The sequence below is a fragment of the Ictidomys tridecemlineatus genome, chromosome 6 (genome assembly GCF_052094955.1).
Source record: "Ictidomys tridecemlineatus isolate mIctTri1 chromosome 6, mIctTri1.hap1, whole genome shotgun sequence".
NCBI classification, from domain to species: Eukaryota; Metazoa; Chordata; class Mammalia; order Rodentia; family Sciuridae; genus Ictidomys; species Ictidomys tridecemlineatus.
Window position 1 is genome coordinate 177149113 of NC_135482.1, and position 27150 is coordinate 177176262.

General features: G+C 38.0%; 2 protein-coding genes across 5 annotated transcripts in view; one reads left to right on the forward strand and one right to left on the reverse strand.

Annotated features, from left to right (window-relative positions):
- Window positions 1-1651: 1651 nt before the first annotated feature.
- On the reverse strand, window positions 1652-4178 carry LOC101959095 (RNA polymerase I and III subunit D). Of its 2 annotated transcripts, XM_078016192.1 has the most exons (3): window positions 4027-4178; window positions 3138-3680; window positions 1652-2210 (listed from the first exon to the last, which is right to left on the reverse strand). In XM_078016192.1, exons 2-3 carry the CDS (start codon window positions 3161-3163, stop codon window positions 1835-1837), a joined length of 402 nt encoding a protein of 133 aa, XP_077872318.1. In that variant the 5' UTR covers window positions 3164-3680; window positions 4027-4178; the 3' UTR covers window positions 1652-1834. The 2 variants fall into 2 exon arrangements, with proteins under 2 accessions (XP_077872318.1, XP_005317112.1); XM_005317055.4 differs by having other exon boundaries at window positions 3138-4177.
- A 155-nt stretch (window positions 4179-4333) lies between these two features.
- Lnx2 (ligand of numb-protein X 2) overlaps window positions 4334-27150 on the forward strand; it is a 66588-nt gene continuing 43771 nt past the window's right edge. The window contains exons 1-2 of one of the 3 annotated variants that reach the window (XM_040281643.2): window positions 4498-4732; window positions 5727-5805. The gene's annotated coding sequence lies outside the window, so the exon portion shown is untranslated. Of the gene's footprint in view, window positions 4471-4497; window positions 4733-5726; window positions 5806-27150 lie in introns of those variants that run through there. The other 2 variants (XM_078016191.1, XM_005317054.5) reach the window with 2 other exon arrangements.

The following is a 27150-nucleotide window of genomic DNA, read 5'->3' on the forward strand; positions in this document are numbered from 1 at the left end:
GTGCTAAGAATCAAACCCAGTGCCTCACACATGCTGGGCAAGCGCTCTGCCAATAAGTCACAACCCTAGCCCACGAGCAAATCTTTTTCCAATACCTTAATTCCTCAAACCAATTTTCTACTTTAGGACCTACATACATTATTCCTCTGGAATGCATTTTCTCTCAACATTGCACAGCTAACTCCTTCTTTTCCTATAACCCTGGGGAGACCTTCCTTGACTTCTATATCTAAAGTAGATTACTCTCGTGTTTTTATCTTGACCCTATATTTGTTTCTTTAACAAAAATACAACTTTATTTCTTTAATGTTGTCCTTATAATGCATGCTCTATGAGAACAGGAACCTTTGTGCCTCATCACACCTATTGGTCATCCCAGTTTTATCCTATAAAACAATCAAATCTATATCTAAAGTAGATTACTCTCGTGTTTTTATCTTGACCCTATATTTGTTTCTTTAACAAAAATACAACTTTATTTCTTTAATGTTGTCCTTATAATGCATGCTCTATGAGAACAGGAACCTTTGTGCCTCATCCACTAGTCTATTCTCAAGGTCTTGTACAAACCAGGTACTCAGTAAATATAGAAATCTTTAGAAATGGGCTCAGTATAGGAAATGTAGACTCTGTGGCAGGCTAGAAGAGGTCAATGTGAGTGACTGAAAGGTTACCCATCATAAGGACTTACATAGACTCATGCAGTGTTTTACCAAGTAAATTGATATCAAGATTAGGAAAGACAAAGTGTTAACAAAAGCACACAGAAGTTTCCCAAAGTAGGCTGGGGAGGTTGACAATAATCAAATTTTGTCTAAGAGTATGGTGGAACTGTTCCAATAAGAGAACAGCAGCATCAAAATCCAAAGCACAGGGCTCTGAAGGGTGAGGGAATCCTTGGGTTTAAGGTTTGACAGATATGTAGGGTGAATTGAGAGGCAAGTTGGGTAGGACAGTTATGAGACACAAGTTGAAGAAGTAGATATGATGGCTCTTAGATGTGATACGATTAATATTTCAAGTTTTCCAAAAAAGTCACTTCTACCCAACATAGAATTTTCCTTCTCCTCACCCTTATTTTTATTCCAACAGTGTGTCTTCTATGTGACCCTGGGCTATACTTACACACCTATTGGTCATCCCAGTTTTATCCTATAAAACAATCAAAATATCTTGGCTTACTCAGGTCATGACTAAATATTTTATTAATGTCCTGCAAATCAAGAAGTAAATTGGTATCTATCCTATAAATACTATAAAGATGGAACTTGATACCAACTAAACTCTTATGCAAAATCAGAATTCTCACAATTCCCTCAAATTCCCCACTTTTACTCAACCTACCAACCAAAGAATACAATTCTTATCACTTACAAATCTAGTAAGAAGCCAAGTTCCCTTTCCAATCTTCTTTCCTCCTTTTATAAACCAACTAGTCTAGTGGGTCATGTTCTATTGCACCCACCACCCTTCCCTAACTACCCCAACCAGGCAGGAATGAATATTCTTTTTAATTCTTATGATGAAAATCCTTGTCTAGGGCCCTGATTTTCTCATAGTTTCCTCACTTTCATTGTTGATCCAATTAAGAAAGGTATGTGTGGGTCATTCTTGAGGATCATTTGGCTGTAAGGAAGAGAAACCAGTCGAATTAGTTTAAATAAAAGAGGGAATTTATTAGGTGAATACAAAGGTTCTTGTAGGGATTCCAACAGCTGTATCCCACACCTGAAGGATAAAGCATGCTGTAACCACAAACTTCTAATTCTGGATTCTGCACAATCATGAAGAGAATTTCCTAGAGAATAGTCCTCCTTGTATCCTGAATAAGGGACTAGAATGTAGATTCATTTCTGCTTGCTTTTTGATCCTTATAGTCCTTTATGCTGGCCTCAAACTTGTCAAGCACATGTTGGCAGACATTCATGAGCTCATTCAGACCTCGCTGAAATGGCTCTACAGCTGGAAGAGCACCTCGAGTCTGAATGCGCAAATTAATTTTGCTCTCAGAAGGATGGGTCGTAGTGTAACCACAAAACTCCACTTCCGGATTCTTCATGATCATGTAACGCAGAGAATTTCCTAGGGTATGGTCTTCCTCGTGCAATACAAAAGTCACACAGTGTCTATCTGTTCCAGCAGCCTGGACCATTTCCAGGGCTGTCTTCCTCTCGCCTTCAGCCATTGAGGTCTTCAATCCAGATATTTTTCTACACACATATTTTTTATAAAAATGAGATCATTCTGAATACTGTTTTGCGACTAGCGTTTTTCCACACTATACTGCGATTGCAGCACATTAACCTACTACAATTACATAGAACTTTCTCGTTTTCCTGCTTCCACTTCTATCAGTAAATATTTAACTTACTGCCTCCAATTTCTCTCTACTCCATCTGATCATACACACTGATCACAAGGAGAGTTTTCTCAGAAAAATACAAAAACTTAAAGCTTTGCCAAAAAAAAAAAAAAAAAAAAACAACAGAAAAAGAAAAAGGTCTTGGTAGCCACGAGAGGTATAGGTTTAGAATAGGGTGGGCCCAGCCAGAAGATGAAAAGGAATTGAAAGGCTAGAAAAACAGACTGCTTTAGTATAAAAATAAAAACGACAGATTATCAATGTGCAAGCTCCATTATGGCTTCCATTAGCAAGAGGTTAAGGAAACTAGGAAGTGGAAGGTGTAATATAGGTCTAGTACTAGAGAGAAAAAGAACTCAGCATTTAGGGGGTCTTTATAAGCAGTCTGCACAGAAAGGAACGTGAGCGGTAGTCACGGGGACTCAGGCCTGACTCAACACGGCGGCTGGATCACTCGGGAACCGCGGCCTGGTGGCTGACTTTACACCAATAGGGGAGGGCGGTTTGGGACGTAACTTTGGTCTCCCAATGGGGCGTCCCTCCCTCCCTGATAGCTACTACACGGGACGTTTCTACGTAAATATATCCACATCTCTTCCCCCTCTACCCAAACGGACCCCGCTCTGCTCTCTTTCCCGCGCCCGGAAATACGGTTGTGTCGCCAGGCCTGGCCGCGATGGCTGGGCCCGGTCCGGGCCGCGTGCCCCTCAGCCACCCGCTTCCCTCGCCGAGCGAGGCCCGCCCGCCCCGCTCCGCCCGCCTCCTCGGCCGTTACCTCTCCAGCTCCTGGTCCTCTTCCATCGCTGGGGCGGTTTCCGGGATCCTCAGGTGGTGCTGGCGGAACGGAGGCTCTGCCCCATATCGCGAAACGTGAGGCGAAGCAGGAAGGAAGAAAGGACCGACGGAAGGAGCCCAGGACGCAAAGAGCGGGGAGGAGCCGCAGCGGCGCGCCGGCACCCAGCCACTGGGCGTGGCGTAGAGGCTCCGCCCCCAGGGCCCCGCCTTCGGAAGGAGGAAGGCGCGCGGCAGAGTCGCTCACCTGGCGCTCCCGTAGTAAGGGCACCCGCTTCACCCCGAGGCCCAAACTGGCCTAAGGGAATCTGAGCTCTGCCTTTGGAACCTTGCCCACGTGGTGGCAAAGGGGGCGGGTCTCACCTACCGTCCCAAATCACCTTCCTTCTTAGGGCGGCAGTCGGGCCTCTCTCTGACTTGCTACTAGACTCGGGAGGGACGGTGTAGCTTCTAGACTAGCCCTTCCCGGACCCCAGTCTTCACGGGCCTTGCGTGGGACAGCAGGCTTAGACTATAGTTAATCCGCCTAGAAAAAGGAGGGGGCTAATTTGCGTAGAGATGAATTTAACAACAATACTACGGTGTAGGACGGTATTTATCTCATCGGGTTTCTTTACAGCTGCACGTTTCAACTAGATCAAAGAACAAGCGTTTGCCTTTTTTTCTTGAGGACGAGTGAGGAAACTCCTCGTCAACCTTCTCCCCTAGGATCCACTCTGCCTTTGGAGTACGTCCTTCCCCGCTGCTACCTTCCCTTTTCTTTCACCCTTTGGGCTGTTTAAACTCACTGGCGGAACCTCCCGCTCACCTTTGTTCTCAGGTGCCCCAGCCCCCGCCTTTTCACCACCAGACATACTCTCCACCCTTCTTACTTCGTATCTCCTCTCTCTATTCCTTCAGGTGCTCTTCCTCGCAGATCAGTCCTTTTCACTCCCCTGCACCCTCCAGACTCCAGCCAATCCCCCAGCTGTCCTCCCGCCCAACACACCTACATTTCTGCTTTCTTGCACCACTTGTTTTCCACCCCGCCCCACCCCCTACTCCCCTAGACGTTCCCTCCCTCCCCAGCTGTTCGACTTTTCTAGCCGCGGTCGGGGGTGCGCGCAGATATTTCTCCAGCGTCTTCTGCAGGGGAATCAGGCGAGCGGCGGGGACAGCCCAGAGCGGGTGGGGGAGGGCGGGCGACGAGAGGCGGAGTGGGTTCACTCTAACCTGGGAGTGACGGCCCGTTCTAACCCGCCCCCTGAGCTCTGGGATAGGTGGAACTACTCTCTGGCCCGCCCACTCCCGCCCCGCGCCGCGACTGATTGGCCCAGGTGCGTGTCGGGTTGGGCTGCTCGGCCCTGGCGCTTGCCCCCGGGAAGGCAGCAGGGGCGGTTGAGAAGTGAAGTCTTGGCCAGAGTTTTCTTCTTGCCAGGAAATCCGCGGCGGCAGCGGCGGCAGCGGCGGCGGCGAGTCCCGGCAGAGAGGAGCCCAGCTGGCTCCTGGCTCTCCCTCAGCGGGCCGCAGAGAGCGGGAGCTGGCGTTGGGCTACGGCGCTGGAAGCCGGTGTAAGCCCCAGGCAGCCGCGCTTTCCCAGTGAGTAACTTTGCCCTGCCTGCCTCGCTCCGCGCCCTCTCGCCGGCTCCGGGCTGCCGCCTCAGGTGCGGGCGTCGGCGGGGTGTGGGGCGGCGCCGCGCCCCGGGAGGCGGCCGGAGCGGCGCCGCGGCCCGCCCCGGAGCCGCCGACCTCCGCCGCTTCCCTCGCTAACTCGGGCTGCGGGGACAGCGTGGAGCCGGGAGCGGGAGCGGGGCTGGCAGAGATGGTGCCCTGTGCCTGGTATCGCCGCGGGGCAGGCGCGTGGAAGGCGGGCGGCCCCCAGCTGTTAGCATTTGGTGGTTGCGGCCACCGTGGTGCAGATCTTTGCGTCGTTTGCTTTTTAAGGAAGGGTAGAGGAGTGGATGAGTTTTAAAAATTTTGTGTGTGTATGCATTGTCGAGAATGAGTGGCATTAGCCACCCTTCCGTTGGATTTTGTTCTTGTGTGAGGGTATGGGGAGAGATCATTCTCTCGCCCCAGCCTGTTGCCTGTGAATTGTCACCTTTCCCTTTAGGCTGGAGAGAATAGAAGACAGATTTGACATCTTCCAGGGGGTAATTTGAAAATACGGATCTTGATTTGGAAACAGTTGCATACAAAGCATCGCTTAGGAAACACCCCCCCCACACTAGCTTTTCAAAGCTTTATACCACGTTTTAGATAAGTTTTGACTTATATAGTGTTTCTTGTAGTATTTCAGTTTACATTAAAGGTTGTGGATCCAGATATTTGTATCTGGCAGATACTAAAGTACACTCGTGCATGGGCTTCATCGTATAGATTTTTCTTTTTAAAATCACAGAAATGAAAAAACGAAGGTGGGTGAAAAGCTGTGGCAGTGCAGGAGAAACATTTGTAAGCTCCGGTTTATTAATTGCCTTCACTTTAAGAATTTCGCATTCTTGTAGCAACAGTACTTACTTGGAAATTGGCCCTGTTGTCAAGACAGATTTTGATTTTTCTCTTGCATGTATTGTGAACAACACTGATGAAGTTGGATCTGAGATCACTCTATCTACTTTGATAAATTTGATTTCCACCCCCATACCCCTCTGGAAAAAGGACTTTGGCAGGTAAAGAAAGAAGAGGGGAGGGATCTAGTATCCTGTTTGGCCTGTCAAAGCTTTGTTGAGCCAGGAATAACAAAGTTGTGCCTTTTAAGCTTGTTCAAGAACCACATGTGTAAGTTTTCCCATAGGGGTAAAATGTAGGCCAAGTTCGAACCACAGTAGGATAACATTGCTTTTAATTCAGCGTACTTGTGTGTTAACTTCTTAATTTGTGCCTTGTTCTTCTGCTCTTTTCATTAAATTTGAAATTTTCATTGTTTATTCATTTAGTTATTCATAAAGTGCCTAATGCATGCCAGGCATTAATGGCAGAGGTCAGATCTTACTCAGAGTTGCTCAGTTTCTTATGGAAGCTGATCCATACCTTTGTTCTACTAATTAATTACCTGACAGTAATTTGAATAAAGTGCTGTGGCAACTTAAAAATCTTTTTGCCTGGAGTTTGTTAGAGAGGACTCACATAGGCACTTTTCAAAATTGGTGTTGGACTTTGCCATATATATTCTAAACACACATATCTTTGGCATGTTGGGTTATGAGATCTGCATATGAGTAGTCCAGCTGGAGAATACAATGTTTGTGGTTGAAGTAGGATTCAGGGGCTGTTGTGTTATTCATTTCAAAGCACTTTGCCTTGCCTGCACTAGGCACTCAAATATTTATTTATTAAGCTGTCCTGAGCAGAAAACTGAAAGGTTTTGTGTACCATATTAAGAAATTTGGACTTTATCTGGTCAGTGATATAGAGCTGCCAGTTTTAAGCAGGAGAATGTCATGACAACATTTGCATTCCAAAAAGATATCTGTAGCAGTCTGAAGGATGATGGGGGTCCAGATGGGAGGTAAAGACAAAGGAGATTGTCACAGTGTAGGTGCTAAGTGCTCAAATTTTTCAATTCAGATGATCCAGATTTGAATCAGGCTCTGTTACTCTCCAGTTAACTTCTTCGTTCCTTAGGTTCTTCTTCTCTTAGGGTTTGGGGAGTGAAAGTTGGAGAAAAATATGTATTACTTAATAGTACTTGGTAGGTAGTAAGGACTTAGTTCTCATTCCATGAGAAGGCATTGATAAAAAGAGATAATGTTGCATTTAGGAGACTAGACTCTAAGTGACTAGATAGGATTAATGAGAAAAAAGATGATTCCTAGGTTTTTTGCCTTAGGGCACAGGCATATTCTGGTTTAGCTGGCTGTGGAGTCAGAACAGAGGTCAAATTTTAATTTCATCATTTACCCTTAGAATTACTATCCGGGCTGAGTTTTGACTTCCTAACATTTAGGAAATGATCATAGTACCTGTTTAGTAGGGTTTGAGGATCAAGTGAAATTATGCACGTAATAACCTTGGCACAATACTTGGTACATTCCAACTGCTCAATAAATATTAGTTGTTCCTTTAGTGATGATGGCATTAGTGAGCTGGTGGAATGTTGGAGGCTATGAGAAGGACGGTTAAAAACAATTGAAGGCAAAGTAAGGAAGGGAAGGTAAATAAATTCTGGCTTGGAACATACCCAATGAGGTGCTAAACAGATGGTTGAGATGTCTGTTATACAGTTGTTGGATGCATGTATCTGAGAGGAGCTAGGAAAGAATAGAAAAGGAAAAAGAATTTCCATAAAGCCTTTGTGGGACTATGTGAAGTGGTGGAGCTTTTTGAAAGATTTGGGGGAAGACGGTGAGATTTTGGGAGAAGGGGTGTTGGAGTTTATAGTGTAGCAATGGCAGTAGTGTTGACATTGAACATCAGGCATCTCTAGCCTCAAAATGTGTTTTGGCTACTATCAAAGGAGAAGTCTAGGCTTTTATAATCTGTTTTGCTGTGTTCTCTTATCCTTCTCTCCTTTCTGATTGCCCCCACCAAAACCCAAACAGTTTGTTATGCAGATTCATTTACTTCACCCTTTGCTTTCGGGGCCAGAGCTACCTTCCTGTATCCAAACCCCATGAAGTTTCTAGAAGAATCATAGGTCTCATTTCATAGATTTTACTTTGTTTAGAAAGCAATGTTGGCTGAGTAGTAAAACATACACATCTTGGATGGGCCTAAATTGTCCCTGTTAAGAGGGCCTGGAAGTTTTACAAAACAAATCCCTTTAGCCTAACTATCGCATGTTTTTTTTCCTCATAACACAAAAATCTGCAGTCATTTAAGTGTTTTTGGTTTAAAAAAAAAAAAAAGGCTGTTAACCTGAGATGTTATTAAGAGGGATTTTTAAAAAAGCAAATGCTCATGCTATATATTATAATAATAAATGATCCCCTAGTTGTTTGTTTTGTATTTTGAGGTGCTGGGGATGGCACCTAGGTTCTCATGGGTACTAGGCAATTAATTATTCTACTACTGAGCTACCCCATCAGCTTAGTTAAGTAATGATTTTAAAGAAGCAAGTATCCTAGGTTCTATTTTTAAAATATGTTCTTCCCAGAGCAGAGATTCTGTTTTGCTCACTGCAGCATTCTCAAATACTTAGAAAAATAAATACTAATGTATGCATAAATGAATTAGATCCATTGGCTTTGATCTGTCTTGGCCCACAGACTTTTCCAAATTTTTGGAATAATCCCTGGTCAGAGGGAAAACAAGAGAGAATTGATCTAGCTAGGACACTTAAGATGCAAGAATTATACATGATTCATGGCTTTTAAGATTCAACTATTTTAATGCCAGATGCTGCAATTATTTGCATAATTCCCCACTACCACCACCATTTCCCCCTCACACTTTACAACCATAGTTATGGTGTGTGGTAAGGAGAAACAGACCTTTATATAGGGATATGGCATTGTTCAGAGGTAAACTGACAACAGCTGTATCATACATTTGTCCTCTTGATTATTACAGAACTCCAGGTCAGAGTCTCAGAAGTCTTGATAAGGATAGTTGAATAGAAATGTTGTGGGCAGATAGGGCTTAAGCATAATTTAGTCTCACAGCCTGGAGATTTAGGACTTTTACTTCTGGCAGTTAATATTTCTTAGTGGAGAAATTATGTGAGGGAAAATTTTGTTTTTTCCCCAATATTAGGCTGGATAGGAGAAACGAGAAATAGAGACAAATGCAGAAAATAGGTAATAGACAAATAATATTCTAGAAAACAATCATTGTATATCTATTTAAAAAGCAAGTTGTCTTCATGTGTAAAACAAATGAAATTTCTATTTTTCTTTATTGAAAGAGTAATCTTAGAGTTCTTCTAAATAACAAAGTGCCCAAAAATTAAAAACCCATGTCTTAGGTAAAATAAGTTGTACTTGGCTATAATCAAGGTTTCAAAGGCTCTGCTGGCTATTTGTTTTGTAAATAAAAGTAAAGTAAATCTGGAAAATATTTGCCTGGATTTTGGCTGCCAATCTTCAGTTAAATTTAATACTTTATCAGAATCTTAAACCATGTAATTACTAAACAAATTGGAGCCTTTCACTTAAATCCTCCTTTCATCTTGAGAATACTTTTCTTCTACATGATTTTAATGCTTGAGCTTTGATTTTTTTCAATTTAACTATATTCATTCAATACCTAAGCATATATCATCTGATCATATTGAGCTGTGTGGAACACACATGACAGTTTTTTCAAGGGCAAAAATTTAAATTCTTAAAAGACATTCATTCAGTGGAGGAGTTAACATTCAAAGCAATTCTATTGAGATCCATGACTTCCAATTACTTGGCTCTTCACCTCTTATGATCTTCACTTCCACTGTGTTTTAACATTCATTTGGTAGTTTGTTATTTCCTCAAGTTTTTCACATTAGAAACATGTTCTTAAAGTTCTATATCCTGTTCTCTGATCATAGTCTTCTATGGAGCCTTTCAGCTCTCATATTCCCACACTTATTATAGTACAGTGCCCTTCTCACAGAGATAGTTTGCAGATTTCTGTATTCCACTGCATCTCCCTTTCCCTGTTGCATGAATATCCATTAGACTTGCAGTTTTGCAGCTGGAATATATTTTTACTGGCACTTTTGCATCTCTTGAATTTGTCTTTGTGCTTTACCTGCCAGGTAACACTGTTGTTCAGATTAACCCTGCTTCTGCCCCCACATTGATTTTCAGATTAACCCTGCTTCCACCCCAGCATTGGTTTTACTCCATGCAGGGATTTGTCATTCTAACTCCTCTCCATTCCCCTCACTCAATTTGGTACCTATGAAATGCTTCCACAGTGACCCGAGACACGCTTTCATTAAATAATAGATAGAGGTCACACAGTTATAAATTGTGAAGAATGCTTTGAAGAAATACCATGGGTTATGGTATCCAGTATTATAGTCACTAGATACATGTGACTGTTGAGCTTTTGAAATGTAGCCAGTCTGCAATGAGAAATACAGTAATTGTAAAATATACATCAAATTTTGAAGACTTAGAAACAAAAAGTCATAAATTATATCTCATTAATAAATTTAATGATCACATCTTAGTGATAATATTTTAGGTATATCAGATTAAAGTATTAAAAGGAATTTGCTCACTTATTTTTTTAAACAATATGGTCAGTAGAACATGTAAAATTACATGTGTGGTTTGCATGTTTCTGGGACAGTGCTGGCATAGTGTGTTGTTGGGATATAAAGGGAAATGATATTTCTGGTGAGCTGAATATCACTGAAACCTCCTTTAGGAAGTTGTCTTTGAGGGAATATGTGGATGAATAGTGTTACACAGTTGAACCCTCTCTAGAAGATGCAGTTGGAGGTGGATGGCATGTTGGGGTAGAGGAGAGCTGGAAGAATCACAGAGGCCAGAGAAGCAGGGCCTGATCATGTATGCAGCTTTTTTGGTTCTAATGAAGATTTTGTTCTTCATCACTCATAGATATTCCAAACCTTTATTTTATCCACAAGTTTTTGTCTAACCCCCACCTCTTTTATGGTCTGCAAATAATCTGATCATTTCATGGAGAAAATTGAGATGGTCTATGATTTCTCTAACAATTCAGTCCCTTTCCTTCTTATCTCACCTACTGGACCGAAGTCTCAGATCTCTGGAAGGCTAACTCTTCCTAATGCTCTCAGTTCCATCCTTCATGTCTCTTTCAGGAGAGGCTTCATGGATTAACTCTGTTATTATATATTTAATCTCTCCCTGCTCACTTTATCACATCCACCTATAAATGTGCTCCAATATTAATCTAATGAAGCAAACACAATTTCATTGACCTCATATTTCTCTTCAGTTATTGTTCTTAATGCATAGCAAATTTTTTAAAAATGTGATGTATTCAAATGTATTCAAAGCAGTATGTTTAAAATGTGTTTACATATAAAATAAAACTATTAATGAGATTTGACTTCTTTCTGTATTGAGTACTTGAAATCTGGTGAAATATTTTGTACTTAACAACACTTCTCATTTAGATGCTAAACTTTCAGTGATTCAAATTAAGAGAATTCTGCAAAAATTATCAAAATTTAACAGAAAAATAGCATATTGCTTCATTTTTTTTTCTTTTATTGTGGTTAAAAAACACATGCAATTTACCATCCTAACCATTTGCTAAGTATATTCATGTTATCATGAAACAGATCTCCAAAACTTTCCTCTTGTAAATCTGAAACTACCATTAAATAACTTTCTGTTTTCTCCTCTCCCAGCCCCTAATAATCACTCTTCTACTTTCTGCTTTTATGAATTTGAGTATTTTAGGTACCTCATTTAAAGAGAATCATCCATTATTTGTCTTTTTAATATAGAAGTATGGTTCTGTAGGCTTCCCCCCCACCCCCCAGAACCCATCTTTTTTCCCCATGTTTTTTATTGGTGCATTAGAGTTGTACATACTGATGGGATTTATTGTTACATATTTATACATACACACAATGCACAATATAACAGTATAATTTGGCCAATATCAATCCCCAAAACTTCCCCTCTCCATCCCTACTTCTTTGGTTTTAATCTAGTTTTGAGTATATCGTCCAAGGGTTCAGGTGTTTAGAACTTGTTCCCTAATGTGGTGGGAACTTTAAAAGGTGGGGCCAAATGGAAGGTCCTTGGTCAGCTGGGGGCAAGCCTTTGAAGGGAATATTAGTCTCCTTTAAACAGCCAGTTGTTGTAAAAGCCTGAGCATGACCCTTGAATGGCCTCTCTGGCTTCCTATTTCAAGATGTGACTCTCCCTTTCACATGTGCTCCTGCCATCCTACATGTGGTCCTCACCAGAGCCAAACCAATGCCAGTGCCACATTTTGAATCTGCAGAACTGGGAGCAAAGTAAAGTAAACGTTTTTCTTCACAAAGTTAGCCTTCTTTAGAATTTTTCTTATATTAATAAAAATGTACTGATACATATGGTAAAATCAGAGTGCCAGTCACAAACTTTTAACTAGTGTTTATTGTATTAACTTTTCCTGTGAAATATTTACCTCTTAAAAGTTTCCATTATAATTTTGGCCTCCTAAATATGATAAAGTCTGAATTTTCTTTTTCTATGGTTTGGGTTCACCTGAAATAATCAGATTGTGCTGGGGAACAATTAAATAGACTAGAAAATAGTTCTTAAATTGTTTATTCATACAGCATGATAAAACTTAAGTATAAAAAGACTTACAGCAAGATTGGGTAAAATTTATTATTATAGGTTAAGAGTAGTTGTGGTTCAATTCCCAGCACCGCCAAAGGGGGAAAAAAAATAGTTGTAATTGAAAACAGATTTTGTGTTTGTGCAGATCCTAGGATAGCTAAGAAAGCTTTTTTCCTTGACTGGATATTTATTGAATACATATTATGTGCCAGACTTTAATGAAAATACAGCAATGAGTAATGTAAGTAGGAACCCTGCTATAGAGTTTATGTGCTGGGGGAGCAGGAGCATGTGTTATTTATTATAAACATAAGCAGGTAAACACATTAATGAAAAGGATAATAAATCTTAGGAAAATAAGGTGACATGGTTAGATCTGAACATGTTGGATCTAAATGGTCATGCTAGTGATAGTAGAGCTGGTTTCCAGATTTCCCTTCAGCTATTAGTTTGTCTTCACCAGGAAAACTTTTAGCCAATACTGCTAAAAAAGAATGCAATGTTGGTAATCAAACCCAGGACCTTGTACCTGCCTGGCAAGTGTTCTATTGAATCACACCACAAGCCCCAACAATGTCATATCTCCCTCTTGACCCCAGCCACCTAGTTCTTTCCCTTTTCACCCTTCTTCCCTCTCAGTGAAATGGCTAAATAGCAATAGTAGAAAGGAATTAAGAGGAGAAGCAAGGCATCTGGAGAAATCATTCCTCAGTTAATTTGCCTTTTCATGATGCTGGGAGTTTAGTCTGTAAAGACCTGAGTTTGTATGTGTTAGTATTTCAGTGGGGTTTTATATTCTATGTTCTGAATTAACAGAAACAAAACACTACTAGTTATTAGAAGAGGGAAAATTGTTTTGTCAATTCTTACGGAATTCTCAATTTTATTTTGAAGCTTCTCATCTTAAAAAACTCATGTCACCTCATAAAAAACTCTTATAACTTATCTTTATTAGACAGCCTTTACAATTGATGTGTAAAACTTGTGCCTTGCTTTCTTTGGTACATAAGAATTTGGAGTGTGACCCATGACTCATCAACTGACGTTGTGGTACATTTTTAGAAACAAAGAATGAGATAGTAGATTTCCCTTAAGCGGCAGTGCAAAAGTAAATACAAGAAAGCACAGGGGGCGCTGGGATTGTGGCTCAGAGGTAGAGCGCTGGCCTACCACACGTGAGGCACTGGGTTGGATCCTTAGCACCACATAAAGATTAACATTAAACAGACGAGTGGTGGGAGGGAAAGGGAGAGAGAAGGGAAATTGCATGGAAACGGAAGGAAACCCTCAATGTTATACAAAATCACATACAAGAGGTTGTAAGGGGAAAGGGGGGGAAAAACAAGGGAGAGAACTGAACAACAGCAGATGAGGTAGAGAGGGAAGATGGGAGGGGAGGGGAGGGGGGATAGTAGGGGATAGGAAAGGCAGCAGAATACAACAGTCACTAATATGCATTATATAAAAATGTGAATGTGTAACTGATGTGATTCTGCAATTTGTATTTGGGGTAAAAATTGGAGTTCATAACTCACTTGAATCAAATGTTTGAAAGATGATATGTCATGAGCTTTGCAATGTTTTGAACAACCAATAAAAAAAGATAAAATAAAGATATTGCATCCACCTATAACTAAAAAATAAAATATTAAAAAAGAAAGCACAAATTTGTATCTGTGCTGGTGTGATTACAGCTATGTGTTGAAAACCTAATACAAATATGTCATAACACTGAGCATTTCAGTGCTTGTTGAATAGAATTGGTGTAAACTTTGTGTGCCTTGCAGAAAAATCCTTATATGTAGCAGTAACTACATTTCTCCCATTTTATGGGTGTGAAGTAACTAGACAAATATGCTTAGTATTTAGACTTGTGTTTTACTTACTGATTTTTGATATGGAGATGAAGCAGTGAAGAGGAAGCATTATCTTGGGCATACTACTATGTTTTTAGCGCTCCATTAAATTTTTTTTACATTTGTTGGGGACATCTTGTTTGCTTTGCTTTTTGTTTTTAACTGTGTATGTAAGAACCAGGTTCAATTGCTTTCTGCTTCTTTCTTTATTTCTTTTTGTGTGCGTACCCTTGCTTCTGTCATAGTACATTCCCATCCACATAAAAATGAATCTGTGCCGGATATGGAGGTGCATACCTGTAAATCCCAGTGACTTGGGAGGCTAGGGCCTGAGGATCACAAGTTTGAGGCCAGCTTGGGCAATTTAGGGAGACCAGGTCTCACAATAGAAAAATGAAAAGGGTTGGGGATGAAACTTATTGGTAGAGTGCCCCAGGTTCAATCTCAGTATCACAAAAGGGGAAAAAAATGTCAATCTGTACTAATAGGTATTTAATGAATACCAAATCTCATGTCTGTCTACTTCTTGACTCCAGCCACCCAGCTCCTGCAGAGTGACTATTTTTAGGAGTTTTTGAGTATTCTAGAGGCATATTTTGTGCATAAAATCTCACATGTATATCTCTGTAGATATTCTCAAGCACATATTATTCTGTACTTGATTTAAATACGCTCCAAATTTGTTTTAATTTGCTGGTGCTTTTGAAATTTACTTGGCTAATTTGAATTTCCTGATCTCACTTGAATTATATGACTTAAAAAAAAAAGCTTTTATGTCTTGAAAGATGTACAAATATTACCATGCAGAGGATTTCTCTGCTGCATTGATATGGACAAAATTATTACTTGAACTTTTTTCTTTTATAAATCATGACCCTCCTGCTTAATTCTTGTTTTTTAAATATTTTTTTAGTTGTAGTTGAAAGAATACCTTTGTTTTTATGTGGTGCTGAGGATCGAACCCAGTGCCTTGCATATGCTAGGTGAGTGCTCTACCTTTTAAGTATTAATGTTTGTAGTGGGCACTCTAAGAGTATCCTTTATGTTTAGAACTGTTGAGTGCATTCCTTTTCTTACAAAAAGTGAAGGGGGAAAAATGGTCTTTTCCTTAAATTCAATTAGAATATGGTGTCAGTTCTGGAGGGAAAAAGGGTAAATTGTTTTCAGTAACTTAGAAGTATCATCCTAGAAGGCTTTGACATCTTCAGTGTTACATTGCTTGACTTTGAGTTATGATATGTAAGTGGACAGAATTGTGTAACTGCCAATATTAATCATTATGGTATGGTAACACCATTTATATGACTACTCTATAGCTGTCCCTCAGAGCTTTCAATTTCATTCAGCAATTAATTATCATAGTAATCCTATGAGGACAGTGTTAGGTATTTAAGAACTGAAGTTCAGAAAGTTTAGAGGTAATATACAGTTTGCACAAGGTAAAATGGTTACCTGTGATTGGAAACCAGACCTATTTGATCTAAAAGCCATCTGACTCTTTACTATATTAGGGTTATACTAGTATAGTAAATAGTTAATGTTTTGATAGAATTATGATTGTTTTCTTTTTTCTTGCTGAAAGGACTTTAGAGATAATTTTAGTTTAAACCACATAGTTGGCCAATAAAGAGAGAAGTTTCAAGTATAAAAGTCTGTGGTTGGGTTCTTGGACTCATAATGAGATGATTTTCTAAAAGAAACTCTGGGATTGTTTTATTATGGTGCAGTGAATGGTTTTGTAAAAACCATGGTTTTAATAGTAAAGCCTGAAAGGGAAAAGCTAGTTCCTTACATCTCTCTCTCTTCCTGCCATCCTTCCGCCTCCCATGAAACTTAAAGAAGGGAACAGTTATGTTCTTTATGTACTGCTTTAGCTTAGATGTTTAATTTTGGTTAGTGGTCTTAGAGAGGAAGTGATAGAATGTTTGGGAGGATAAGAGGATTAGAAAGTAATTGGTTCTTTATTGCAGAGACTGGCCCCTAAAAAAGTATGTGTACCTTGACTTTTGTAGTGGGCTATCAGCAAGGACTCTGATTTTTAGTTTTATCAACCTTTTACTAATAATCTACTGAGATGTGTACCTGCATGGTTCTGTGTATTTATTTTGTATGATATATTCAGGAAAGGCTGTGTTTTCCCCCCATTAATTCTTTAGAAAATGTAGGCATAAGAAAAGGTTGCAACAACAACAGCAACAAAAAAGATAAAACATTTTAGCTGAGGTGTTCTTTGTATGGACCCTTTGAGCCATAGGTTTTTCATTCTTTCTTTTTTTTTTGTCTGTCTTTTATATTTTAACTGGTGGCATAAAATAGTTTTCACTTTTTATATCATAAAGATAATTAAATGATAAGATACTTATAATAGATATTCATAGATTGTTTTTCAGTACAAACTAAATGGGATGGATTTTTTTAAATGCTATTATACACAAGCAATAGAAAGGAAAAATGTGTAATTCTGTCTATCAAATGTATACCACATCTCTGTCCATAATTTTTTCTTGCTCCCAGTCATAATTAGACAATCTTCCTAATCTACAGCGTAATTTAAGATGCTCTTTATAGTGTCAGAGGACTTCTACTAAACCTTCATTAACCCTGGTTTCTTATGCTTTTCCCTGTTTCTTGGAATGTGCCTCAGTTTATACAGCAAGCTTTTACTTAGGTATTATCCTTTGTTTTCAGCATTACTAACATGCATAACTTTTGTAGTCACTATGGGTCAAACTGGTACCTAGAACATGAAATAAATGACAGACCAAAATGAAGAAAACAGTTCATTTGCATAGCATGTATAGTTTAAGATTGCCCTGCAGCATGCTTATTAGTGAGGAGCATTTGTACAGTGTGTGACTATTGGCTGTGCCTGCTGTCCTTGTCTGAGACTGTGCATAGAATGGAAAATATATGATAATTGTGTGTTGGATTTAAAAAATGTACTTTGTAAATTAATGAAGGCATTTTGAAAAAACGTAAGAAAAACAAGTTGGTGCTTTGTGGAGTGGCACTACAGATGTTATACCTGCGTTTAAATTGCAGTTAGATATTTACTTTTGGGTGGAAGGATACATTAATTTTAGTCACTTATTAAAGTTTATCATTGTAAGGTATGACTAATCTGGTGTGTGTTACTATTTCTTTGTTATCAGCAGATGGCAGTTTACAAATTTGGATAGTCACCTGCTGACTTCTATAATAACTTTGATTACATAAGCATACTCTATTGAAAATGGTCCTAAAATATTCACCAGTGACTTACTCTTATTTCTAGAACAGTTGAGCTGTTTTTCTAACTTTTTCCAGAATATGAAATTGTACTGAGGTTTTTGTTTTTATTTTAACATTGGGACTATTCTGATTGCCTAGACCTTAATTAAAAGACATTATATTCAATTCTAATACAAATTATGTTGGGAAAGGTGACAGAATTCTTTCAATGTAAAAAATAGGAATTGAATTTTAAAGGGAGACTAATGGTGTTCTTTTTAACAGATGTCTTTTAGTTCATGTCATTGATCTAAATTATGAATTAAGTGAGCCATAAATTTTTGATGTTATTAAGTAGTAAGAGATGAACAGAAAGATAAGTTATTATTAAGTTATTATTTTGACACTAGTTTCCCAAGTAACAGTGCTAATATTTGACAGCATAATTATGGTTTCAATAATGTGACTTCCAGAAAATATAAAGTTATATAAAAATTCATAACATTATAATTTCTCTTAATATTTCCTTATATTTTATGTAACTTCAATTATTTATTTACTTATTTATTCTTGTCAGTACTGGAGATTGAACTCAGAGGTGCCCTTTTTATTTTTTATGTTGAGATAACATCTTGCTAAGTTGCCCAGGCTCTACTCCTAGCTCTGCTTCACTCTGCTGGGATTACAGGTGTGTGCCACCATACTTGGCCTCTCAAGTTATTCTTGTGCTATATGATCTTACAAATGGATTCAACTTGAAAGTGATCAGTTTTTAATTATCATATACTACAGTGAACTGGCTAAAATTTAAAAAACTAACAACATCAAATGTTGACAAAGAAAATGGAGCAACGAGAACTCATACATTTTTGCTGAGAATGTAAAATGGTGCAACCACTTTGGAAAAGATCTGGCAATTGCTTATAAAACAAAGCATATAGCTCCCTGTGACTCAAACCTTCCCCTTTTAGATACTTACTGGAGAGAAATGAAAACATATATTCATAAAAACTCTTGTTCATAATCACCAAAAACTGGAAACAATCCAATTGTCCATCAATAAGAAGCATGATTCAATGGGATACTACTGAGAAGTTGAAAGAAACAGACTAGTAATATATACCACAATGTAGGTGAAGTTCAAAAACACACTTAGTAAAAAAAAGTAATATGTACCACAATGTAGGTGAAGTTCAAAAACACACTTACCTAAAAGAGAACATACTCTGTTAACATACCCATTTAGATAATACTTTAGAATATGCAAAACTCATCTATGATGAAAAAATATCAGAGGGATCATTGCTTCTAGAGATGATGGTTGGGGACTGACTGAGAAGGGGCATGAAGGAACCTTCTGGTATAAACATTTTGTTTTGTATTTGGATAGTAATTCCTGTCACATAGGTGTTTTTCCTTAATGATGGGGAAAAGAGAGAACCCAGTAAAAATTTCTGAATTTTAAGTATCATTGAATGTAGACTGTGAAGTTAGGTGGGCCAGGGTTTGAATCTCTTCTCAATCACAGTCTACTTGTTTAACTTGAGTCTCGTCTTCCCCATCTCTTACATGGATGATGGTAATTATTTCATAGGGTTTACTGAAATGATAAAATGCTCATAAAGTAATTAGTATGATATATAATATGTAGTAATAGTGAATGAATGGAGTTAGGAGGGAGTAGGTAAATTGTTGGAAATGAACTTCAGTACTCTTCCAGGTTGAGTAGGAAGTAAAGCAGTGAGGTAATACTGAAAGCCTAAGTGAAAATCAGCCAAATGTATGACTTGACTCTGAATGGTCACTTATAAACTGTAATATACCTGGGAAATCTCTGAGGACTTTGGATCAATAGGCTGCTGCAGAAGTAACCAATGTGATACTCAACGTTTAAAGTGGTGTTTTGGAATGAGAAGATGTTAAAGTAGTAGATGTTTGTTTTTTGGTACCCAGTGTTTGTTACCTTACTTCCAGCCATAGCTCCTTATTTCCCCTTTTTTGAGTATACCCTTTTTCTGCTTTGTGCTTCTTGGGGAAGCTGACCCAGGTCTTATTTCAGAAATGACTCAGGTCTGGCCCATTAAAGCACCATGTGTCCCTAACTACAGTAATTGATTCAATATGGGTACGTGACCCATGCCAAGCCATCAGAGGTAGGAAAATGTGATTCTGCAGTTTTTATTGGCAACATTGTGAAACCTGAATAAGGACTATGACTTTGTACCCCTGAAACTGCAGGGGATAGCCACTATACACAGCCTGAGAATGTACTGTATCCAAAGGAAGCAAAGTTGGGAGAGAGTCCTGAGGCAGGACTGAAACCTTAAGCTGGTTTCAGTTAGGTTTTACATTGAGGCTGAAAGAATTCTGTACATAGTTGCTCACCCAGTGTGATGTCTATTAGTAGTGCTGCTTATGGTTTTCTTTCCTTACTAATTCCATCGTTACATGAGCTAATGTTTTTGCATCACATATACTTTGCATATGTAATGTTTAGTTAGATATTAAATTTTTCTAAAGAATGGAATTATTTACTCATGCAGTACATGGCTTCTCATCCTCATTAGAATATCTCTCTATGTTGTTTAATACAGTAGGCATAGACTTACATGGTTATCAGACATTTGAAATGTGAGTATTCCCAGTTGAGATGTGAAATAACTATAAAATACATACTGGATTTTAAAGACCTGGTCTGAAAAAAGAATGTAACATAGATCAATAATTTTTGTACATGTTGCTTACATGATAATTTGGATATAATAAAGTGTGATTTAAATAAAATATATTGTTAAAATTAGTGTCATTTTCTATTTTCTTAATGTGGCTGCTGGAAATTTTATTTTATTTTATTTTAATATTTATTTATTTATTAGTTATTGGCGGACACACCTCACTTTGTCTTCCTGTTTGTGTCACTGGCTAATTAATGTCTTTATACTAGACTAATCTCTGTGAAGGCAGGGACTATGTAGCTCTCCAAAGTAACCCTATCTCCTACCAGGGTGCCTGGTATGCAGCATATAATTAACAAATATTTGTTGAATGACTTGTGAATTTTCTAGTACTTAATTTACATACCTGTTAGTGTACATGTGCTATGCTAGTTGAATGATAGGGGAAAACAGGATAAAGTGTTTTTTAAAAATACATCATGTTTTACTCTTAGGTTTTCTTCAACTAGATTGTTTCCATGGAAACAGCAACCAAAGAACTGTCAGGGTTGCTGTAGTACTCTTTGGATGGTATTTGTTGCCATTATTAACCAAAATCTGCAAATGTAAATATTTGAATAGATGTTTCTCAGGTTTGAAATCCAAAGTGTACAAATTTAATTTAAGGGGAAGTTGTTAAATATTCGCCTTTGAAATTCTTCTTTTCTATTAGAGTAGTTTGCTGAAAAGCAAAAGAGTTGTTAAAGATGAGTGCTGTTTTATTTCTACTAGATACCGTTGTTGTCATTTGTTTCAGTTTGTACTGTCTCTTCATTCTTTCCTAATGAATGCTTTATAAATGTAGATTACTAATTGACCTTTATGTGGTTAGAACATAATTACATTTTGGGGGGTAACATAAGTGACTTATTAAAAATAGCAAGTTTAGATTGCATTGAGGATGCTAGTAGATAGGGGTAGAGGCAGTTATATCCAAAATTATTTATATTTAACTCAGCCATTAACAAGAGAAAAAATGATGGAATTCCATACCGTTTCATCCAGGGGCACTTTACCACTAAGCTACATCCCCTGACCTTTTTTATTTTGAGACAGTGTTTCAAAATAGTTGCAGAGGCTGGCTTCAAACTTGAGAGCCTCCTGCCTTAGCCTTTTTAGTCACTGGGGAGATTCCAGATTTTGAGAGATTAATTTAGTGGTGGTGAGGTAACCTTTGAGGATAGTGTCATTCCAATGAAGAAACATATAGGCTTCTTTTGATACCTGTACCTTCAAAGCCTAAGAAAAGGAAAACTTTAAAATGTGTCTTTAAAGATGCTTTTGTACATGAAAGTTACATTCAAAGTCTTATAAAAATTTTGTACCCCATCGCAAATCAATGTTTTTCAAGAAGCTTTTTGGAGATATTAATGGACAGCTCAGAATTTGAGTTGCTACTCAGTTTTATGTTCATTCAAATTGAACACAGAAGCACCTAGTTATTTGGATTTGGTGAATATAAAAAGGAATGTCTTTTTTTTTGGTATCAGAAATTGAGCCCAGCGGCATTTAACCTGAGTCATATTCCAAGACATTTTTATTTTTTATTTTTAGACAGGGTCTCGCCAAGTTAGCTCGGGATTTACCAAGTTGCTGAGACTGGCTAAAGATACAAAATTGTAGGAAATTCCTGTAAAACTAAGAAATTAGGTCCATTTAGTATTTTGGCCCTTATGTACATGGCAGTGTGTGTTTTCTTCTGGAACATGGTCTCCCTAATGCTGACAACAGCAGAGAAGTAATTTTCCTGTGAATCTTATCATCCATTTATTTATGTAAACATGTGTATGTATGTGCATATATTTTGTCTTGTGCAACCTCTACGTATTTATCATACTCTGTACTTAAAAAATTATAGCTCTGGAATCAGACTTCCTGAATTGAATCATGTTTCCATTAGTAACTGGATTTAGGTTCTTGGGCAAGTTACTTGATGATTCTTACTCTGAATTTCCTCATCTGAAAAATGAGGAATAAGGTGAGAATAATATTAAACTCGGGGTTACTATGAGGATCCAAAATATTAATTTTCCATCTCAGTTAATATGATGCCTGATATATTACAAGTGTTTAGTGAGTACTATTATAAGTATCTTCCCAAATTCATTCCTTTTAAATGTCAACATTGACCTTATGAGTTAATCCTATTTAATGTGGACTGTTTATAACTTTATGACATCAGTCCTATCCCCTTTTATTTAATAATAAAAAATCTCATATTCTGTTCTTATTCCATGTTCTTATCTTTTCACTTTTTCTAATTACCACTCAACCTTTTCCTGGGTACACTGTGGTTTTCTTTAGGTAATTCAATATTGATACTTAAGCCAACTGTGAGCATCCCCTACTTACCCTCCCCCACCAAGTAATGTGACAAAATGTTTCAGATTGAGGAAGCCTTACAGATCGTCTAACCCAGTGCCCTAGTTTTTCAAAGCCAAGGTTAGGGCCTAAGGCTGGTTGCAACTTCCTGATGATGAACATTTGGTACAAATGTTGAAGGATATCTTATTTCTCAACAGGCTACAATTAAGAGTGAAATACTAAATGGACTCTTGACCTTTTGGAGATACTAGGAAATTTTTACAGTCATGACTGAGGAACTTCTTGAATCATAGGGAATGTAGATATATTTTGATGAAAAATACAAGGGAAGTTTTCTTTGTATTTCTTTTTTCTCTGATATAACTGTTCTCTCACCCCCACCTTTTTTTATATCCCAAAGTACAGCTCAGATCTATTCCTTTTTGACCCTTTCCCAGCATGAGAGTTCGAATTCTCTTTCCCATTTGTCTTGACCATTTTAGTAACTTCCTGTTTTGCCTTCCTTCATTATTCATAACCTCTTACCTATAGGAAACCCAGTGACTTGCTTGACCAGTAATTTTATCACATTGTTTCTTGACTCAGAAGTCTTCAGTGGCTTACCAGTCCCTCTAGTCTCCTCTCCCTACTGTGGTCAACCCTCCAGCCCTTCTCTGTGGCTTCACCCCTCACATGCATACACCCACATATGGTGCACTATTCTCTATTAAAGTATTTTCTGATTTTGAAACTGTTGTCCCAGCTCCATTTAGACTTTTCCTGTGGTTTTCTGAGCCAATGCACTTCTCTGTGCATGAAACTTTCTGAAATTATCACAATAAAAATTATTTTTGGCCATTTTGTGTAGTATTTTGTTCCTTTTATACCACCACCTAGACATCCTTGTATTAAATGTCTGCCTGTTTCTTGTGTCAGAGCAATGATTATGTGCTGCCATCTTTTTCAAAGGATTGACCTGAATGAGTCTCTTATTTTATCATGAAACTAGGAAGTTGATTTTAGTGAAGGTGGTCACTGGTTATATAAAAATGTCCAAAAGAAATGACAGATTGCCTTTTTAAAAAATTTATTTTAAAAAAAGTTATTTATTATGGTGCTAGGGATGGAACCCAGGGGGTCTTATGTATGCTAAGCAAGCACTGTGCCACTGAGCTACATCCCAGCACACTTCCTACTTTTTAAAAATTTGAATTGTATTTCTCACAGTTCTGGAGGTTAGGAAGTCCAAGATCAAGGGGCCAGTATTTGTTAATGCACATAGTGTGGTGGAAGGCACGGGTAAAAGCAAGCAAGAAAGTGCAAGAGGGATATGAACTCAACTTTTTAACAAACTCACTCCAGACAGGTTGATTGCTATAGCCACAGGACTTTAAGACTTTTTCCTCTGGCAGTGATCTAACAACAGAGAAGTTAATGACTGGAACTGAAACAAGTAGAGAGGCTGTGATGAAGCCTTGTTTTAGAGGTTACAGTGTTGAGAAATACATGTTTTGTGGTCTTTGTCCCCATTTGCTGGCATAACTCCTAAACTCCTTAGAATCTTCAAAGTGGTAAGTGTCTTGATGTGCTAAGAAGTTGTCTGACCGTCATTTCCCAGGGCTGTTTCAGCATGGGGAGTAGTCAACAGAAAGACCCAAGGCAGGATTAGAAGGTTAGATCTTTGAACCCTACCTCCTGACCTCCAGGAAGGGGATAGGGGCCAAAGGTTCAACTAATCACCAGTGAACAGTGATTTAATCACTCATACATACCTCTGCAATGAGGCCTCCATGAAACCACGAAAGAACAGATGCGGAGATCTTCCAGATAGCTGAATATGTGGAGGTTTCTGCACGCTTAGAAGCTTTGTGCCTGCCTCTTTGCCCATATCTTGCTCAGTGCATCTCTTCCATCTAATGTTCATTGGTATCCTTTGAAGTGTCCTTTATAGTAAACCTGTAAATGTGTTTCCCTGAGTTCTTTGGGCCATTCAAACAAATTAATCAAACCTGAGGAGTGAGTGGTGGGTACCTCAATTTATAGCTGGTTAGTCAAAAGCACAGGTAAAACAACTTGTTGTTTATTTACTTTTATGTAGTGGATTTCTGACCTTTGCTTTAAGATTGTTCTATAAGCAAAAGGTTGTTTTTCTTTTTTTTCCCCTTTATTCTGGGGATGGAACCAGTTTCTCTTTTGCTTGTTTTGATCAGTCTGTTAGGTCTCTTAAACTATCGTGCAACACCCTAGACAGATACCTTTTATAAAACTTTTAAATAGAGGAAAAACTCAAAAAGGGGAAAATGAATGGATTCAACTTCATGAAAATTGACAACAACTTTATGACAGCAGATAACTAAATGAGAAACAAGAGACTTGAGAAAAGTAATTATAATAGTGTGATATAGGGTTATATAAAACACTGAATTCATATCAATTGATGAGCTAAACACTGCAATTCAGTAGAGGAAAATAGAGCCAAGTATATAAAGAGGCATTTCACAAGAGAAATGAAGATAGTAATCATATATTTAATTTAACTAGCATCAAAAAGATGCAAATTAAAAGAAAGCTGAAGTATTACTTTTTAAGTATAAAATTTATAAATACTAAAAGAAAAAAAATTAATCAAAATTATAACAATTTAGAAGTTAGCACACTTATACATTGTTAGTAGGAATCAAAATTGTGTTTACCATTTTGGAAGGCAGTAAGTCAGCAAAGAATCAATGCTATTAAAAAAAAGTGAAGTAGAATTGGGGTTTGAGGACTGGCCATTGGATTTAGCAGTTGGACATTCATGACCACAATAAAGCCAACTTTAGTGGCTGATGGAGATGGAAGCCTTTTGAGTAGAGTTGGAGACTGCAAGCTTTTATATCAAAAACAATGCTGGGAAAAAGGATAATAATTGTAGAAGAGTGATTTGTTTTTATTTTTAAAAGTTGTTGACATGAACTTCATTAAGTGACATGAAAAAAAGGTTTAAAATAGATGAGGCAAATGACAAAGGACTATTGAGCCCTGGTAGAGGAAAAATTAACCCAAGAAAGGAGAGGGAGAGTTCTGATGCAACATTAAGGATGTATATTGATACAACTAATAAACTTGTCTGTAGGGGTGAAAAGTGTTTTGTTAATTGGGGTGGGGTATTTCCTCTGATAGTCTCAATTTCTCCTAGACTACAAATTTCCCCCTTTTCCATGTAGTATAATTTCTCAAAAGAATTGTATATGCTCTAATTGCTCCCTTGAGATTCTTTATTCTAGGATGCTTTTGCTCTTACCACTCCAGCAAAACCCTGTATCAAGGTCACCAATGAATTCCACATTGCTAAATCCAATGCTTAATTCTCAGTCTTAATCTTATTTAACTTGCCTGCAGGATTTGACACTGTTGATTATTTCCTCCTCCTCTAAACACTTTTATTTGTTTTGCACATCACTCTCCTTGTTTTCCTCCAAGCACAATGGCTAGTATTCCTCTAGTTGGTTCCTCCTCACCTTACAGATCTCATAATATGGAAATGTCCCAATGCTGAAACTGCAGACCTTTTTTCTTTTACTCATTCATTCTCCCTTGGAGATCTTTTCCAGTCTCATAATGTACCATATTATCTATTATCTGATGTCTCCTTAATTCATAGCATCATCCTGTTCCTCTTTGAATGGGACTTGAGGATATAATTGCCTATTCAAATAGTGTCTCTTAGAGGTCTCCTAGGCATTTTGGATTTCACGCGTCCCGGTAAGTTTAACCATCAAACCTGCTGTCTTATAGATTTCTGCATCTCTATTATGCTAGTTCTATCTTTCCAGTTACTTAGACCAATAATCTTGGAATTGTCCTTGAGTCCCTCCCCCCAACCCTAAATCAGTCCATGATCATTTTGCTCATCAGCAATTCATGTACTGTTTTTCAGCACATCATCACTTTTGTCTTCAAAACACATCTAAAATTGCATTTTTTTTCTCACTATTTCAACTATGCCCATTATGATTCAATCTAACTCATCTCTTGCTTGGAATATTTCACTGGGCTTCTAATTGCTTCTGCCTTTGACCCCTTTAAATTTTTCTCAACAGATTGGTCAGTGGTCTATTAAAATTCTTACTTGGAGCAAAAGCAAAAAGTTTTTAAGGCTCTGTAAGAGTTAGCCCCATTTATCTGTTCTTTCTATTTTGCTCATTTTGTCCACAAGAGCCTCCTTACTGTTCATTAGATCATGAAGGCTTTGACCTCATCGGTGGATTAACCCATAAATGGATCATTATTGATCATCCTAAAGACTTTACATAAAATATTCTCTTTATATTTCTGGCCTGACAGTAAAATATTTTATTTTATTTTCAATTATGTAACTTTAGGCAGTTATAAGTAATATTTATGTTATATCTGAATCTGATGATGAATTACAATAGAGTAATGATTTTTTTTCCTCAGCATTAGAACTATACTCACAACTCATTTTAATGAATTAAAAAGCTTTCTGGTAGCAGGTTGGAATCATTGTGGATAAATACCAAGGCTGAAAAAGCTTTGGTCCATGCACCTCAGGTGATTGTTTATTTGGCCTAAGCTTGAGAAAGGACCAACATTTAGCCCACTCAGTGATAGTCTTTTGAGATCTGGTCCAAAGTAATTTTTGAGCTGATAATTGTTTAAATATATAATTTTATATATAATATATAAATGTAATTTATATAATATTAAGTTATATTTAAATAAATCTAAAT